The following is an 18,995-nucleotide window of genomic DNA, read 5'->3' on the forward strand; positions in this document are numbered from 1 at the left end:
TTAGTCACGACAGATCTAGTTCTCTCTTTTGCAGGATCTACCCTCACGGCCTCTGATCCACCAGGGGACCACTCCGGACCTGATTTGGCAGGATCAGGGCAGGCTATGCCATCCCAACCTCCAGGCCTTGTCCCTCATGGCATGGATGTTGACTGGATGACCCTGCAGGCCCTGGGCCTCTCAGAGAGCATGTCTCAGGTCCTGGTGGAGTCCAGTAAGCCTTCGACTAAGAAGTCTTACAATCTCAAGTGGAAAAGGTTCTCAATCTGGTGCGAGGGAAACTGCTTGGATCTGGTCTCCTGCTCCACCCTGAGACCTGTTGCACCTGTCCGAGACTGGTTTGAAGACCACCTCTATGAGAATTCACCTTAGTGCCATCTGAGCATATGACCGGGGGCTGGATGGCTTGTCCATCTCAGCCTTGTGGGGCGTTTCTTGTGAGGCTTACTTCAGCTCAAGCCTCCAATAAGACCCCCAGAGGTATCATTGGATCTTAACATGGTCTTGACCCATCTCATGAGGGCACCGTTTGAGCCCCTGAGATTTTGCGACCTGAAGTACCTATCCTGGAAAGTCATCTTCCTAGTGGCGGTCACCTCAGCACACAGGCTCAGCGAACTTCAGGCTTTGATGTCATACCCACCTTATACAAAATTTTCTCATAAGGTGGTTTTGCGCACACATCCTAAGTTCTTACCGAAGGTAGTCGTGGAGTTCCATCTCAATCTGTTGTCCTGCCCACCTTTTTTCCAAGGCCGCACACCCTGGATTGTAAAAGGTCCCTAACCTTTTCCCTGGACCGGATGGCAGCCTAAAGTCAGTCCCCACAACTGTCTCCTTTGACAAGAACAGATTGGGAGTCAGTGTCCAAGCAGACCTTATCCAACTGGCTGGCAGATTGTATTTCATTTTACTATGCATGAACGGTACTGCAACTTGAGGGTTATGTCAAGGCTTATTCTATATGAGCCATGTCTGCTTCGGTGGCTCACTTGTGTGTAGTACCCATGCATGAAATCTGCAGGGTGGCGACTTGGACTATCCTCCACACCTTCACCTCTCATTACTGTCTGGACAAAGATGGTCGACGTGACAGTTTCGGTCATTCGGTCCTTAATCTTTTTTAGCCATGAAACCCAACTCTTCCTACCTTGTACTCTTTCTTTGGGTTCAGGCTGTCTCCTGTGACCAACAACACAGAGGTGGTTGTGCCCTTTGGCACCTGGTTGGATGCCTGTCGATCTTGTTTGGGAGCAGCCTATAGCTATGTATCCACCCATTTGAGGACTACCATCCTGCTTGTCCTAGGAGAAAGAGTTGCTTACCTGTATCAGGTGTTCTCCTAGGACAGCAAGATGTTAGTTCTTACGAAACCCAACTACCACCCTGCAGAGTTGGTTTTCTTTAGGTTTATTTTATTTTATTTTTTTTGCGAATTATGTATCAGACTGAAGAGGGACACCACATGGATAGTGGCATGCTGGGCATGCTCGGTGTCTGTCAAAGTTTCCCGTGCCTGGCTCCATCTGATGTCACCCATGTGTGCGGGCTAACATTCTGCTGTCCTAAGAGAACACATGTTACAGTAAGCAACTTTGCTTTCTCTAAAGTCCGAGCCATTGGCAATTTGAAGCTGGAAGTTGCCGCAACCTCATAAAATCTCTTGCTCCTATTGCGGAATGACTGGGGGTGATAAAGGCAACTTTAAAACCTGAAGTTCATTGTTCTGATGTTAATTGCATTCTGTTTGTTCTCTTTCAAAATTAGAGTTCACATAGGGGATATATATTTAGAAAAGGTATGCTTTTTTTATTGGAAGTAAAAAGCTTACAAGCATTGTGCTTTGTTTCTGGCTAAACCATAAGGGTCACAAGATAAGGGGCTATAGAAAGACCTGGAGGTGGAAGTTTTGGATAGGGGAGAGGTATAGCTGGGGACTTTCCACCTTGGAATATCAGTTATCTGGCATCTTTTATAAGATGCGGGCTTATGGGAGATAAGAGTTTCTTGGAACGTTGATGGCATGGGTTCCCCTATAAAGCAGAAAAAGATCCTTGAGGCTCTACATAGGCATAATGCAGAAGTAGCTTGTATTCAAGAAACCCACCTATAGCAAGTAGCGCAAAGCTGAAAAGGGAATGGGTCAGTGAGGTTGTTTTTCAGCAGCTAATGGGGGGGGGGGAGGGGGAGTAGTTATTCTAATTAGTAAACATATCAGTTTCCAGAAAACAAATGAGGTTACAGACTTGGACGGAAGATTAATAATTCTTAAGGGGAAATTAAATGGGAAAGAGAACATTCTACAATTTATCTGCCCCGAACGAATATAACCACAATTTTTTCACAGGTTTGGTAAGCAAGTTGATAGATGTGGTTAAAGGAACCCCTATCATACTGGGAGACTTTACCTGTGTGCATGATCTCCTTTTTGATAAATCGGTTAGAGGGCAAAACGTGGGCAAAATTAACTTAAGGTTGTGGCATACATGTTGGATGTATGTAGACGCTTAACCCATCTGTTAGGGATTTTACTCACCTCTCCCATTCTCATGGCTCCATGTCCAGAATCAATTATATTCTGTCCTCTCTGTGTGAATTCTCAGAGTGGTTTCTGTTGCAGTTAGGCCTCCCATGTTATCTGATAACTTGTTGATATGGTTAGATTTCAGTATTGCAGACGGGAAGAGTGATCATATGTGGAGATTCCCTTGTTATTTAGCAGATGTCACGGATTTTCGAGAGTATGTGTGGAAGAAATGGGAAGGTTATGAAATTACTAATGGCCAGCATAGAGATTCTCCCACATTATATTGGAAAGCTAGTAAAGCAGTTCTAAGGGGTGATATTTCCTAGCGTGTAGCCAGATGGACTTAGGACCAATGGGTTATGTGCTCCCCTGCTAGCAGATGGAAACGGAGTCAGGTTTTAAAGCTGACACCACCTTAGATATATCTGCACGTCTCCTTGGAGGCCAGGGAGCAGCTGAGGCGGTCGTTGGACAGTCTTCAGCTGGGACTCTTTTGGGGATTGCAGTGGCAGTCAGTGATTGTGCATCTACTCTCCTTCGGGGAGTTGCTCAGTCTGTCAGGTTTGGGAGGCCCCGATCCCATGGCTTTTATCTCCCCCTTGAAAGGGGAGACTCCTTTGAGTCCTCCCCCCACGGTGCATATTTAGTGACGCGGCCCTCCCAGGGCCCCCCCCCCCCCCCCCAAGCGCATCTTTACTGATGCGGCTTCCCTGACCAGTGGTGAATCTTTACTGATGCAGCCTTCTCCCCCAGCGGTGCATCTTCAGTGAGGCTGCTCTAGTAACAAAAGAAGAAATTCGGAGCAGTTGCAAAAAAGGCCCATAAGAGAGTTTGAGACCTTGAATGTGTGTATGAGAGAGAGAAATAGAGCTTGTGTATGAGAGAGAGAGAGCGCTTGTGTAGGAGAGAGAGCCACTGATCGCACAAGAATGCGTGTGAGGAAGATGGCAGGGATGACCCAGATTCCTGCTCAAGCTGATGCTGCTTTCATCTGCCTTTTCCTTACCCTGACAGCTGGCAGCAGTTGTGTATAAGTGAACATCCTCTACTGCTGCCCTTGGAGCCAATCTCACAGTTTGTGAGATTGACCCTGTGGGCAGCAGGAGTTCACATGGACCATAGCGGTCACGTTGATGCAACGTGATCTGGCTGGCTTCCATGGACAAAGAAGATAGGAGACCCTGCAAACTAGTGGCTGCCAGAGGAACCCATCCCATTGGTGGCTGAAGATGAGTCTTGGCTGGCCACTGGGGGGTGGGGGAGGGGCTAACTAAGAGAGCTCCTGTGACCCGGTAGCATGGTGAAGAGAGGGGGAGGCCCTGAGCATGTTTGAGTGTCGGAGAGTGATAAAGCCACTGAATGTGTGTGTGTGGAGAGAGCTACTGAATGTGGGTGTGTGTGGAGAGAGCTACTGAATGTGGGTGTGTGTGGAGAGGGCCACTGAATGTGTGTGTGTGTGTGGAGAGGGCCACTGAATGTGTGTGTGTGTGTGGAGAGGGCCACTGAATGTGGGTGTGTGTGTGGAGAGGGCCACTGAATGTGTGTGTGTGTGTGGAGAGGGCCACTGAATGTGTGTGTGTGTGTGTGGAGAGGGCCACTGAATGTGTGTGTGTGTGTGTGGAGAGGGCCACTGAATGTGTGTGTGTGTGTGTGTGTGGAGAGGGCCACTGAATGTGTGTGTGTGGAGAGGGCCACTGAATGTGTGTGTGTGGAGAGGGCCACAATGTGTGTGTGTGTGGGTGGAGAGGGCCTCTGAATGTGTGTGTGTGTGGGTGGAGAGGGCCACTGAATGTGTGTGTGGGTGGAGAGGGCCACTGAATGTGTGTGCCTTAATTTTTTTGTGATTGCCTGTGTGTAAGAGCCAGTCTGAGTGTCTGTATGTGAGGGAGAGGGAGCCACTGAGTATTAGTATGTGTATTGAGGGGGGAGAGAAAAAGTTTGTACCCCCCCAAACTAATTATGCAATCTCAGGCTAACTGGAAATCAAAAGCTCCCAGATATGAAGAGCAGAGAATTTTTTTAATCCCTATTACTTTTAATTGTTTGATATGTCTGTTTTTAATGTTTTATTGATGTAATTACAGTGCTGCTCTTTCATGGGTAGGGTTGTTGCTGTTTGAGTCCTGGGAGTTAGTGATTTGATATGGCAGATTTGTCTCTTGGAGTAAACTGTATTCTTGGCAGACTGTGATAGCTTTTATGGGATCTATGTATTATCCCAAAATACTGTATGTGAGCTATTGAAACAATATAGGACCATTCTTTAGAAGTGAATATCTCTGATATGACATCTGAAGAAAGCATATAGAAACATAGAAATGAAGGCAGAAGAAGACCAAACGGCCCATCCAGTCTGCCAGCAAGCTTCACATATTTTTTCTCATACTTATCTGTTTCTCTTAGCTCTTTGGTTCTATTTCCCTTCCACCCCCACCATTAATGTAGAGAGCAGTGATGGAGCTGCATCCAAGTGAAATATCAAGCTTGATTAGTTAGGGGTAGTAGGGGAAGTAACCGCCGCAATAAGCAAGCTACACCCATGCTTATTTGTTTTACCCAGACTATGTTATTCAGCCCTTATTGGTTGTTTTAAACTCTTGTACAATATTTTTAGGTAAAGGTATTTATTTTGCAGGTATTTTTAGGAAGCCTGACTTGTTTACCTAATAGGTGGTAGGTATATTGTTGTTTTAGGGCCTGATGTAATATTTCCATTGTTGCCTTTATATGAAAAGCTTTCACTGTTTTGAGTATTGGCAGCTAGTGCTGTTTAAGTAAGGGAGGTTTACTGTTGTAATTGTTCATGGCTTTTTGCGGGCCAAGCCCATACTCGATGCATATTACAAAAGCCTAATGCTGTATTGCTATATGGTTTCCAACTGTCTTGTTGGGGGAAAGGGGACGGGTGTGGGAGGGTAGAGGGTATGAAGGGAACAAGATTGTTGGTTTCTCAGTTGTTGGAAGAGGAAAGGGGTCTGAGGGAGAAACCCTTACTATAAATATCAACATATGCCACTCCCTGGAAGGTAGTGTTTTTGTGGCAGTCACTTTGCAATGTATATTATCCCAGGACAAGCAGGATGCTAGTCCTCACATATGGGTGACGTCACAGACTGAGCCCAGCGCGGGAAATCTTTGTCAGAGTTTCTAGAAACTTTTGACTGGCCCTGAGAGGCCACTGAGCATGCCCAGCATGCCATGATATTCTCTGCCACAGGTGTCTCTCTTCAGTCTTCGCTTTTCCGTGCTGTTTCATGCATCGCGGGACAGGAGCCGTTGCCTTCTTCACGAAGTCTTTTCTGACTGGAAAGTCATATTTTTCGATATTCTCTCTCATAGACGTCTCTCAGGGTTCTTTTTCACCGGCTGGTGAGTACCACATTCTTGATTTTCTCATTTTTCAAAAAATTCCCTTCTCACGAATTCACATCCATCGACAGCCATCGGTAACAAAATGGCGACAGGATTCAAAAAATGCCCTGTTTGAATAGAAATATGTCGATCACCGACCCACATTTAGAATGTGTTCTTTGCCTCGGTGAAAAGCAGGATGTGGGTACATGTCCCAAATGTGCGGAGATGACAGCAAAAGGGCGGAAGGCTAGGCAGGAAAAAATGGAACATTTTGTTCCAGCTCCAACTAATTCCTTCCCCTTCCAAATCGTCGAGGTTGTCTCAGGCTGGAGCGACTAAAAGAGCCCTAATTAAAAAACCGCATCCGGACGGATCCGGTGATCGTCAGTCTTCACCATAGTCAGTGCTATCGAAGTCGGCGGACTATCTAAAGTCCAAACGTCGGCATCGACATCGTAGACTGTCATCCTCCACATCTATGTCCCAAGACGAGTCTATGGCGAAGCGGCCATGGGACCAGGAAATACCGGCCCCTTCGGCGCCTGGGCCTTTACCGCCATCAATTCCAGACACTCCTCAGACCTCCTCGCAGGATGTTTCGTTACAGCCTCCGCCACCGCTTACAACTGCTCTGATTCCACCAGTTGTACAGCCGGAATTGTCTACTATAATTAGACAAGCGGTCATCCAGGCTTTCAAGGAGCAAACACTTCCGGCGATGATGCCTCCAGCATCGATGCCGGTAGTAGTACTGATGCCGGTGGGCCCGCCGGTGCCTTCATTGGCACAGAGGACACCGATGGATTCGATTACTACGACGCCGAGGCTCACAACGTCATCGACATCGATCTTTGCCCATATTCCATCGGGCCCTTCGATGCTGTTCTCGATTCCGTCGACATAGACTTCCGCGGCACTTCCACCAATAACGACGTCGATGACACCCTCAGTACCATCGAGGCAACCGTCATCCGAGCCTCCAGAAGTACAAGGTCTGGCTTTTTATCGACGACTTTTGTAAAGATATCAAAATGTTAGCGATAACCTACCATCCACAAAGCCTCAGGGCACTTCTACATTAATTTCCACCGATGATCCACAGCCAGGCCCTTCACGCCTTCACTTCCCTCCAAGGTCATCACCAAAATCTCCTTACAGAGACGACTCTGAGGATTCTTGGGATGAACAGCAATCAGTAATACCTTCTGAAGGATTCATGTCGGACCCTTCTCCTCCGGATCAGAGAAAAAAGTCACCTCCAGAGGATCTATCATTTTCCTCATTCATTCAGGACATGGCTGGCTCCATTCCATTTAAACTCACAGCAGACGATGGTACCAGGAAACAAACTCTTGAAGTTTTACAGTTTGACCCGCCTAAACAAGTGCTGGCCGTGCCAATCCATGAAGTTCTCTTGGATCTCCAACGCCGCATTTGGGAACATCCATCTTCTGTCCCTGCAGTGAATAAGCGTGTGGATACAACTTATATAGTGCAGCCAGCTCCAGGCTACCAGAAACAATTATTACCACACCAGTCTGATGTAGTGGAGTCTGCACAGAAAAAATCCAGACGTGTGCGCCCACACTCATCGACTCCACCTGGTAAGGACCATAGGTTCCTTGACTCATTGGGCAGAAAAGTGTATCAGAGTTCTATCTTAAACACCAAAATTTCTGCTTACCAGCTATACATCACACAATATCAGAGGAACCTATGGAAACAAATGGAAGAATGTGTTGCCTCTTTACCCACACAATTCCAGGAACCAGCACAGGCTATAATCAACAAAGGCCTAGAAGCTGGGAAACATGAGGTGAGGGCAGTCTACGACAACTTTGAGACTGCTTCCAGAGCAGCAGCAGCTGGAATTACTGCCCATAGATGGGCATGGCTCAAGGCCACTGACCTCAGGCCTGAGGTTCAAGAAAAACTTGTGGATCTGCCCTGTATTGGTGACAATCTGTTCTGGGAAAGGGTTCAGGAAGCAGTACAACAGCTTAAGGACCATACAGAGGACTCTACATCAACTGTCTCAAACCCCACAAGAGCCCGCTACACAGTCTTCTCATCCCCCTCCCCGAAGAGAACCCAGACGTTCTTACTACAGGCCACGCAGATACTACCCCCAAACTTCTAGGGGTAGGTCAACCAGACCACAACAACGGTCCCAAGCCAGGCAGCCTAGGCCTACTCGTCCACAACCTCCTGCACAGACAGGCCCTGCGGCGGGCTTTTGAAATACAGGCCAGAGAACAAACCCAACCTCTAAATCCCAGGCCAAACCTGCCGGTGGGCGGAAGAGTATCCTACTTTCACACACATTGGCAAAACATAACATTAGACCAATGGGTACTCTCCATAGTCTCTCGAGGCTACAAACTAAATTTCCTCTCAATTCCTCCAGAATTTCCACCAACTTCCTGCCCACAACAAAATTCTCAACTACATCAATTACAAATAGAATTATCCACCCTTCTGAGAGCCAGGGCCATATAACCAGTGCCCCGGACACAGCAGGGCAGAGGATTCTACTCCCAATATTTCCTCATTCCAAAGAAAACCGGAGGCCTACGTCCCATCCTAGACCTCAGAAATCTCAACAAATTTCTGAAAAAAGAAAAGTTCAGGATGGTTTCTCTAGGCACCATGCTTCCACTTCTTCAAACAGGAAATTGGCTTTGTTCTCTGGATCTTCAAGACGCTTACGCTCACATTCCAATATTCCCTCCTCATCGCAAATACCTGTGCTTCATGGTAGGCCATCAACATTTCCAATACAGAGTTCTACCTTTTGGACTGGCTTCTGCTCCCAGAGTCTTCACCAAATGTCTAGCAGTAATAGCAGGACACTTACACAAAGAAGGTGTCATGTGTTCCCATATCTAGACTGGCTCATAAGGAGTCAGTCTCAACAAGGAGCTCTTACCTCTCTAACACGAACAATCGCTCTACTTCACTCCATGGGATTTCTCATCAATTATCAAAAATCCCACCTCACTCCAACTCACCTGCTTCAATTCATAGGAGCAGAATTGAACACCAATCTAGCAAAGGCCATTCTACCTGTAGATCGAGTAGACATACTCATTCTACTAGCAAAATCCATTTCCTTACAGAAACAAGCAACAGCTCATCAGTTTCTGATTTTACTGGGTCATATGGCCTCCACAGTTCATGTTACATATATGCAAGACTTGCCATGAGTTACCCAATGGACTTTACGGTCACAGTGGATCCAAGCCATTCAACCACTACATTATCCAATTCAATTGACCCAACAACTAAGATCATCTCTACATTGGTTTTCAAACAAGGACAACTTGCGCAAAGGCCTACCTTTTCAGCAACCAGTCCCACAGATAACTTTAACTACAGATGCATCCACCTTGGGTTGGGGAGCTCACATAGACTATCTCCAAACTCAAGGGACTTGGACAACTCTCGAAGCCACTTTTCAAATAAATATTCCTAGAGCTTCGAGCTATATGTTATGCGCTACATGCGTTCAAGGACTGCCTTTCACACAAGACTGTTCTGATCCAAACGGACAACACAGTAGCCATGTGGTACATCAACAAGCAAGGAGGTATGGGCTCGTATCTCCTTTGTCAAGAAGCTGCACAGATTTGGGACTGGGCCCTAACACACTCAATGTTCTTACGGGCCACTTATCTCGCAGGCATTCACAATTTAGTGGCAGATCGACTCAGTCGTCAGTTCCAACCACACAAATGGTCCCTGGATCCTGCAGTAGCAACCAGGATTTTTCAGCGTTGGGGACTACCAATACTGGATCTCTTTGCATCACATCTGAATCACAAAGTGGACAATTCTGTTCTCTACACAAACAGAAGAACCAGCCAGCCAAGGACGCCTTTGCTCGCCCTTGGAACTCAGGCCTACTATACGCGTATCCTCCGATACCACTTATAACCAAAACTCTAGTGAAGCTACAACAGGACAAGGGGTCCATGATACTCATAGCCCCATATTGGCCTCGACAAGTATGGTTCCCCACACTGCTAGACCTTTCAGTCAAGGATCCCATTCATCTGGGAGTAGCTCTCACTCTCATAACTCAGGATCAGGGTCTGTTGCGCCATCCCAACCTTCAATCCCTATCTCTGACAGCATGGATGTTGAAAGCTTGATCTTACAACCACTCAATCTTTCATCCAATATATCTCAAGTGCTTATAGCTTCACGTAAACCTTCCACACGAAAGAACTATTCTTCCAAATGGAAGAGATTCACTTTGTGGTGCAACCAAAAGAATATAAATGCTTTCACCTGCCCCACAACTTCTCTACTAGACTACTTATACCATCTTTCAGAATCTGGTCTCCAGACTTCATCTGTAAGAGTACATTTAAGTGCAATCTCTGCTTACCATAACAAAATGGGAGATGCACCTATTTCCACACAACCTCTCGTAAGCAGATTTATGAGAGGTTTAACACATCTTAAACCACCAATTCGACCACCTGTCACAGACTGGGATCTGAATCTGGTGTTAAGCCTCATGCGTTCTCCTTTCGAACTCATAGATTCATGTGATTTTAAATTTCTCACATGGAAGACTACCTTCCTCATAGCCATTACATTAGCTAGAAGGGTTAGTGAGTTACAAGCACTTGTCATGTACGCACCCTATACTAAGTTCCTACATGACAGAGTGGTTCTCCGTACACATCCAAAATTCCTTCCCATAATAGTTACGGAATTCCACTTGAACCAATCCATAGTTTTACCCACATTCTTTCCACGGCCTCATTCCCATCCAAGAGAAACAGCCTTACATACCTTGGACTGTAAGCGTGCACTAGCATTTTATATAAACCGCACTGCAGTCCACAGACAATCCACACAACTGTTTGTTTCCTATGATCCAGGGAAAGCAGTGGGTAAACATACTATATCCAATTGGCTAGCAGAAAGCATACAGTTTTGCTATGAAAAAGCAGGCTCCAAGGGCGAGTAAAGGCACATTCAGTAAGAGCAATGTCAACCTCAGTAACACTCTATCGTTCAGTGCCAATCCTTGACATATGTAAAGCAGCAACATGGAGTTCTCTTCACACTTTTGCAGCTCATTACTGCGTGGACAAGCAGGGATGACAAGATTCTACCTATGGACAGTCTGTCTTAAAGAACTTGTTTCCAATATAATCCCAACTCCTTCTACAACCAACCTACTGTGATCTTCGGCTGACTCATATTCAACAACAATACCTCACTGTTGCTTCACTACGAAATGACTCTGCCTCTAGCTTGCTAATCACCCATATGTGAGGACTAGCATCCTGCTTGTCCTGGGATAAAGCAAAATTGCTTGCCTTGTAATAGGTGTTATCCCAGGACAGCAGGATGTAGTCCTCACAGAACCCACCCGCCACCCCGCGGAGTTGGGTTTCCTTCCTTTTATTTTATTTTTGCTAAAGCTTTTGCTACATACGAGACTGAAGAGAGACACCTGTGGCAGAGAATATCATGGCATGCTGGGCATGCTCAGTGGCCTCTCAGGGCCAGTCAAAAGTTTCTAGAAACTTTGACAGATTTCCCGCGCTGGGCTCAGTCGGTGACATCCCAGGACAGCAGGATGTATCCTGCTGTCCTGGGATAACACCTATTACAAGGTAAGCAATTTTGCTATCTGTGAGCTCCAAGCTCTAGTAATTTATCCACCTATACCAAATTTTATCAAGATATGACCAAAGAAAAAGCATATCTACCAATGCAGAGAGCAGACAAGTTAACTAGCATGGCACAGCCCCTATTCACAAAAGACTGTAACAGATGTATCACATCACGGATGGGAGCACATTTCTAGATCTGTACACAATGAAGGTGATCCTAGCAAGAAGCCACACTGCACATCAGTGTGCTAGAACTAAAAGTGGTTTTCAGTGCTCTCAAAACACTTGAATTCTGGTTGAAAAACAGAATATTACAAATACACTCAAGTAGTTTCCTATAAATAAAGGAGGAACAGATTCTTACAAGCTTTGCAAGGAAACCTTAGCCATTTGGATTTGGGCAATCACAAGAAAAATGCAGATCTAAGCAATCTACATTCCAGGCAAAAGCAACATCATTGTAGATAGGTTGTCGTTAGCTACAACCACACTAGTGGTCTTTCAAAAGCGTCAGGTTACAATATCTTTTTGCAAACTGGGGAACTCCTTTAGTAGACCTCTGCATCTCCACTCAATCACAAACTACCTTGCTATTGCGCCAGAAGAGCATCTTAAAATGCATTAACAAGGGATACATTTCTAATTCCATAGAACCAAGAACATAACCTATGCTTTCTGTCAATACTAATTGCAAAGACAATTCTAAAACTAAGAAAAGACAAAGGGACTATGAGTCTAATAGCCCCATACCTGACATGTCAGTTTCCATGGCTACACGCCAAATTACCAGAAATTCCAAACCTAATTCAGTTTGAGGAAACAGTCCTTCATCCCAGCCTTCAGTCACTAACATTAACATGGTTATTAAAAGCAAGATGATACAAAAGTTTACCACAGAATTCCTGTTGGCATCGGGGGAAAAAATGACAAAATCATATAACTCCCAAGTGGAAGAGATTCACGTAATGGTGTGCACTTCAAAGGACAGATGCATTCATCTGTTCTGCTTCCAAGTTATTCCAGTTCTTAATGCATATAGCAGACTCTTGATTAAAATAAAGTTTAAGGGTCCATTTAAGCACAATAGCAGCCTATCACCATCTTGTAGTAGGAAAACGAATCTTACAATAACCTGTAGTAAGATTCATAAAAAGCCTTTATAACCTAAAGTCTCCAACTTCTCAGTGGGACTTGAACATAATGCAGTTAAAGCGGACACCGTAGAAACCTATAGTTAAGGAGAAATGAAATTTGTTGCATGTAAAATACTGTTTTAGGTTTAAATTGTTTATCAAAAACACTTAATTGCAATAGCCTGCAGATTAAGTGAGTTTCAAGCTCTAGTAACCTACTGTCCCTATACCCAAATCAAAAATACTCACCCAAAGTTCCTGCCAAAAGTATCAAAGTTCCATCTGGACCAAACTAAAGTTTTACCAAAGTTTTTCCTAAGCCACTTGCAACACAGCAGAACAAGCATTACATACACAGGATTGCAAAAGGTCCCTCTTATTTTTATCTGCACAGAGCAAACACCTGCAGAAAATCAACCCAACTTTATTTTCCTGGCATGTAGCAGATGGACTCAGGACCAGTGGGTATAGTGTGCTCCTGATAGCAGTTGGAGATGGATCAGATTTCAATCTGACGTCAGCCCTAGTACATATACCCCTGCAGGAAGCCCTGCTCTTCAGTATTTTCCGACTCCATAGCAGTTCGGGACTCTATACACGCTTGCACAGCTTTAGAGTATTCTAACCAAAGAAATCCAAACAAAGAAAACTTACCTCTACAAATGAGCCCCGCTCTCCTGCGGTGATACCTACGGGTCCCTCCCCCAGTCGAGATTCCTGAGGTGATTTCTGCGATCCCTTAGCGGTAGGCCTTGGTCCAGCAGCCGGCTCCCAACGTGGACTTAGCCCCCAGCAACGGGCGCAGCTGAGAGGCAGTGGGTGCAAATTCGAGCTTGGCAGTAAAGGTACTTTTGCCTCTCCCCCCACAGCCGGAGACCGCCCAGGATGAGACCGGGAAACGCCGAGACAAGGTAAGGTAGAAAACTTCTAAAAGTCTCCGGTCTCAGAGGCTTGAATAGCCGCACAGATCGCCAGCTGGCGTCAGTGCTACCGGGTTGATCAGCCCTATCCGAGCTAGACCCCAGCCCGACACAAGGGTCCTCCATGTGGAAACCCTCCGAGGTGGTAGCCATATTGCTCACGTGGTCGCAGTCGCCATTTTCACTTGATCGCTGTCCTGTTCCGCCGATTCGATCCGTGCACACACAGGTGAGCCGAGCGCACAAAATCAATCATGCCCACACCAGTGTGCGCATAAGTGCTGTGCGCAGAGTGACGTGCACAAGGGCGCACAGCCACACGTTTCACTGTGCAGGGCGCATAAGTAAACCCCATGCGCACAGTGGCACGCGGATCTTGTTGAGCATGCATCCGACCTACATGCACAACTTTGGCGCATCCGGAGCGCATAACTAAGCCTCCAGGGTACACTTGAACGCACAAACTGGAGTTTTCTGCAATTCTACATGCACAAACCATGGCACCACCGAAGCTCAGGGCCTCTGCCCAGCAAAGCCACATCAGAGCTGCACAGCACGAAGCGGCCACGGCCCTGTGTCTACAGTGCAAGGAGGCTCTGGGTGAACCAGGCCAAGGTCCTCTCTAGCTGGCAGTGGGAACCGGATCCACAGACAGTACACCGGATCTGGCTACCCCCGGCGGAAGCCTTCCTCAAACGGGGCTCCCCGGGGACACGGCACCACTCAATTTAGACCCAGCATCTTTCTCCTGGGTGGAATTCTTCAAAGGCTACATACCTTTGTCTACATGCAACCAGCGCCCCCGATGGCACAGCCTGCCCCGGAGGACCCGAACACCCTGGGATCCTCTAAGCCCAGAGAAGTGCCCCTCCCACCTCAAAGCCCCAACTTTGGGGACACAGACACCTCTGACGAGGATCAAGACTCCCTGGAGGAAGGGGCAATCCCTCCAGGAACGGAACCTTACCAAACCATGAAGCGTTTCTTCGCTAAAGACGAACTATCAGACCTCATGGCTCACAGCCTGAAAGAGCTCGCTATCCCAGGCACAAGTGCCACAGGGGAACCGAAGACGAACCCCCTCCTCGAGGGACTCTGTCAGGCCTCTCGCCATTTCCCTTTGCTGCAGGCCATTCAGCTGATTGACCTGGAATGGGAGGCTCCGGAGGCCACATTCAAGGGGGGACGGACCCTGGCAGCCCTATACCCCTGGACCCCGCTGCCAAAGACCTCCTGGCATTCCCCAAATTGGACGCCATGGTCTGCGTGGTCTCAAAGCGCACTACCATCCCAGTCGAGGGAGGAGCGGCACTCAAGGATGCCCAGGACAGATGTCTCGAATTCATCCTTAAACAGTCATTCGACGTTTCAGCTATGTCACTACAGATCGAGGCCTGCTGTGCCGTGGTGATATGCGCCTGCTTATCAAAGACCAGGAACGCCACCACACCCGTCGAAGCACTAGAACCAGCAGTATCATTCCTCACGGATGCGACCTCCGACCTGGTGCGCACCGTAGCCAGAGGCGTTTCATCCGTTGTGGCAGAAGACAACTCTGGCTCAGAAGCTGGTCAGCCGACGTGACGTCCAAGACGAGACTCAAGAGAATGCCCTTTAAGGGAAACCTCCTGTTTGGAAGCGAACTGGAGAAGTTAGCCAACAAATGGGGTGAATCCCCAGTACCGTGGCTAACGGAGGACAAAAACAAGAGAAGCTAGCGCCCCTCTCCCCGAACACCTAAGGGCAGGGGATCACAGTGCTTCAAATCGTACAGAAGTACATATCAAGCTTCTCGCCCCGCAGGCAGGGGCCAGTGCTTTCGGAACAAACACAACAAAGGGGGAGCCGGCGCTGGTCCAGGCCCCAGCCACACCCCGCAATGAAGATTAGCCAACCCATCCACAGGAAGAAGCCATAGGGGGCAGGTTCACCCTATTCTACCAAAGATGGGTCGAGATAACTTCGGACAAGTGGGTCCTAACCATCATTCGAGAGGGATATTATCTGGACTTCCACAACATCCTTCTGGACAAGTTTGTGAAGTCTCCCTGCCACGACCCTTTCAAGAGGATGGCAGTGGAATCTACACTGACCAAATTGCTTGACTTAAAGGCCATAATGCCGGTTCCCACGCAACAAGAAAATATGGGGCACTATTCCATCTATTTTATCGTTCCCAAGAAAGAGGATACATTCCGGCCCATCCTGGACCTCAAGTCATCAACCGCCACCTGAGGATACCTCGCTTCCGCATGGAAACCCTTCGCTCGGTCATAAGGGTGATACAGCTGAGAGAATTCCTCACATCCCTGGATCTGTCAGCCTACCTGCACATCCCGGTCCATCACGAGCATCAGCGTTGTTTACGCTTCGCGATCCTGGACCACCACTACCAGTTCCGGGCACTACCCTTCAGGCTAGCCGCAGCACCTTGAACGTTCACCAAAATCATGGTTGTAGTGGCGGTGACACTGAGGAAAGAAGGAATCCTCATACATCCATATCTGGACGATTGGCTGATCAGGGCAAAATCCCCAGAGGAAAGTCATCAAGCGACCACCAGAGTCAAAACTCTACTGGAGAACCTCGGGTGGGTGGTCAACACAAACAAGAGCGGTCTGCAGCCCTCCCAATCTCTGGAATACCTGGGAGTCTGGTTCGACATCAGATAAGACAAGGTCATTCTGACTCCTACAAGGAGAACAAACTGATGAACCAATTGCGAAATCTGTTAAGCAGTCTTCACCCCAAGGTGTGGGACTACCTCCAAGTCCTCGGTCTCATGACATCCACACTGGAAATGGTCCCATGGGCAAGAGCTGACATGTGACTCCCTACAGCGATCCCTACTGTCACAGTGGAATCCGATGTCCCAGATTTACTCCATTCGCCTCCAGCTCCCGGAGGAAGTTTGAAACCAGCTACAATAGTGGCTACAAGAAGACTATCTGAGCAAGGGAGGAAGGCTATCCCCGCCGACCTGGACCCTGCTCACCACTGATGCGAGCCTATGAGGGTGGGGAGCCCATTGCCAGGAACTGACCACCCAGGAGCAATGGGACAAGGAAGAGTCGGGATGGAACATCAACCAACTGGAAGCACGGGCAGTCAGGCTAGCCTACCTATGGTTCAGTCACAGACTCTGGGGCGAATCGGTCAGAGTCATGTTAGGCAACGCCACAACAGTGGCCTATATCAACTGCCTGGGAAGAACCAGAAGCCAACAGGTGTCCCTGGAAATAGACCCCCTAATGGCGTGGGCGGAATCAAACCTACAAGAGATCTCAGCCACCCACATCGCGGGAAAGGACAACGTCACTGCGGATTACCTCAGCAAAGAAAGTCTAGACCCAGGGGAATGGAGGCTGTCTAACACAGCCTTCCAGTTGATAGTAAACCTCTGGGGGCCTCCTGGCAAGCCGGTCAAATGCCCAAGTTCCCAACTTCTTCAGTCGCAGACGGGAACCACAATCCCAAGGGATCGATGCTCTCGTCCAGACCTGGCCACAGGAAATCCTGCTACACGCCTTCCCACTGTGGCCGCTACTGGGCGGAATCATCCGCAAGATAGGACACCACAGGGGACCAGTACTTCTAGTGGCCCTGGACTGGCCAAGAAGACTGTGGTACGCAGACATGCAAAGACTACTGACAGGGAGCCCTCTCCCTCCTCACAGGGATCTGCTCCAACAAGGCCCGATCCTCCATGAAGACCCAACTCTATTCTCTCTTACGGTCTGGCCATTGAGAGGACACGCCTGAAGAAGAGCGGATACTCGGGGGCGGTGAGTGACACTCTGCTCCGAGCACGCAAGTTTTCAACATCTCTAACCTACATACGAATATGGAGAATATTCGAAGCCTGGTGTGAAGACCGCGACATCCTCCTGCGGACAGTCAAAATTCCCACGATTCTGGAATTCCTGCAGAACAGCTTACAGAAAGGGTTGTCTCTCAACTCCATCAAGGTGCAGGTGGCCGTGTTGGCCTGCTACAGAGCCAAGGTGGGGAGCGGCTGCCTAGCCTCTCACCTGGACATCTCCAGCTTCCTGAAAGTGGTCAAACAGATCTTACCACCCCTAAAGAGACCGGTACCTTTATGGAATCTCAATCTTGCCCTAGACTTCCTAGCAGGAGCCTCCTTCAGACCCACCAGCGGTCTGTCCCTCAGACTACTAAAATTGAAGACTGCATTTCTAGTGGCAGTCTGTTCAGCCCATCACATCTCCGAGCTTCAAGCACTGTCCTGCCAAGAACCCTTCCTCAGGTTCACAACTGGATCCATACAGCTACGCACAGTCCCCTCCTTCCTCCCAAAAGTGGTTTCTCACTTCCATCTAAACAAACCATCTTGCTGCCATTGCCAGACGAGCAAAAGGACTCTGAAGAGTCTCGCCGCCTTCGCCATCTTAACGTTGGCAGACCTAGTTGATATCTTGAAAGGTCGGAAGCCGTACGAAAGACGGACCACCTCTTCATCCTTCACAGCGGGAAGAAACAAGGGGAAGCAGCCTCACGGGCAACCATAGCCCGCTGGATCAAAGAAGTTATCAAGGCGGCCTACGTAGAAGCAGGCAAGCCTCCACCTCTACAAGTCAAGGCCCATTCCACTAGAGCTCAGGCAGTGTCCTGGACGGAAACAAAGATGCTGTCACCTGCCGAGATCTGTCGGGCGGTGACATGGTCCTCCAGTCATACCTTCTCTAGGTTCTACCGCCTGGATGTTCAGGCTTGGGAAGACACAGCATTCGTAAGGGCAGTACTAAGTGGGCCACGGGCAGGCTCCCACCCGGTTCGGGAGTCGCTTTTATACATCCCATTGGTCCTGAGTCCATCTGCTACACGCCAGGAAATGGAGAAATTACTTACCTGATAATTTCGTTTTCCTTAGTGCAGACAGATGGACTCAGCATCCCACCCACGGCTACCGACAAACACGGAAACCTCTGGTAACAATTCCCTGAGAGCAAGACAAACACGGGTAAGCCAAGCTTTTAATTCCCTCTAATTTATGATGGCTTTATGATGACTAATCCGAATGATGGTATATAAAACTCGATAAATAAATAAAATTAGGACACCCATACCTGCATTTCTCGGTTGAGGGCACTGGCGGTCTCCAGCTATATCCACATCAACCAGTTCAAGTTAACCAAAGTTAATCAAATTGTTCAGTCACACATATATCCACAATTGCTTTTCGAAGAGAATACTGAAGAGCAAGGCTTCCTGCGGGGGTATATGTACTAGGGCTGACGTCAGATTGAAATCTGATCCGTCTCCAACTGCTATCAGGAGCACACTATACCCATTTTGTCCTGAGTCCATCTGTCTACACTAAGGAAAACGAAATTATCAGGTAAGTAATTTCTCCATTCTTTTATTCCCTGTATGTACCCAGATCAGTTCAGATTCCTGGGTT

At 47.8% G+C, this 18,995-nt stretch overlaps 1 protein-coding gene across 1 annotated transcript in view; it reads left to right on the forward strand.

Annotated features, from left to right (window-relative positions):
• The window catches only part of SF1 (splicing factor 1), a 218,213-nt gene that overhangs the window by 188,134 nt on the left and 11,084 nt on the right, over positions 1-18,995 (forward strand). Inside the window, exons 13-14 of the mRNA XM_029611672.1 lie at positions 16,713-16,728; positions 18,103-18,119. Of these exons, the coding sequence (XP_029467532.1) occupies positions 16,713-16,728; positions 18,103-18,119 (33 nt within the window). The remainder of the gene's footprint in view (positions 1-16,712; positions 16,729-18,102; positions 18,120-18,995) is intronic.

The sequence above is a fragment of the Rhinatrema bivittatum genome, chromosome 8, assembly GCF_901001135.1.
Source record: "Rhinatrema bivittatum chromosome 8, aRhiBiv1.1, whole genome shotgun sequence".
Classification (NCBI taxonomy): Eukaryota; Metazoa; Chordata; class Amphibia; order Gymnophiona; family Rhinatrematidae; genus Rhinatrema; species Rhinatrema bivittatum.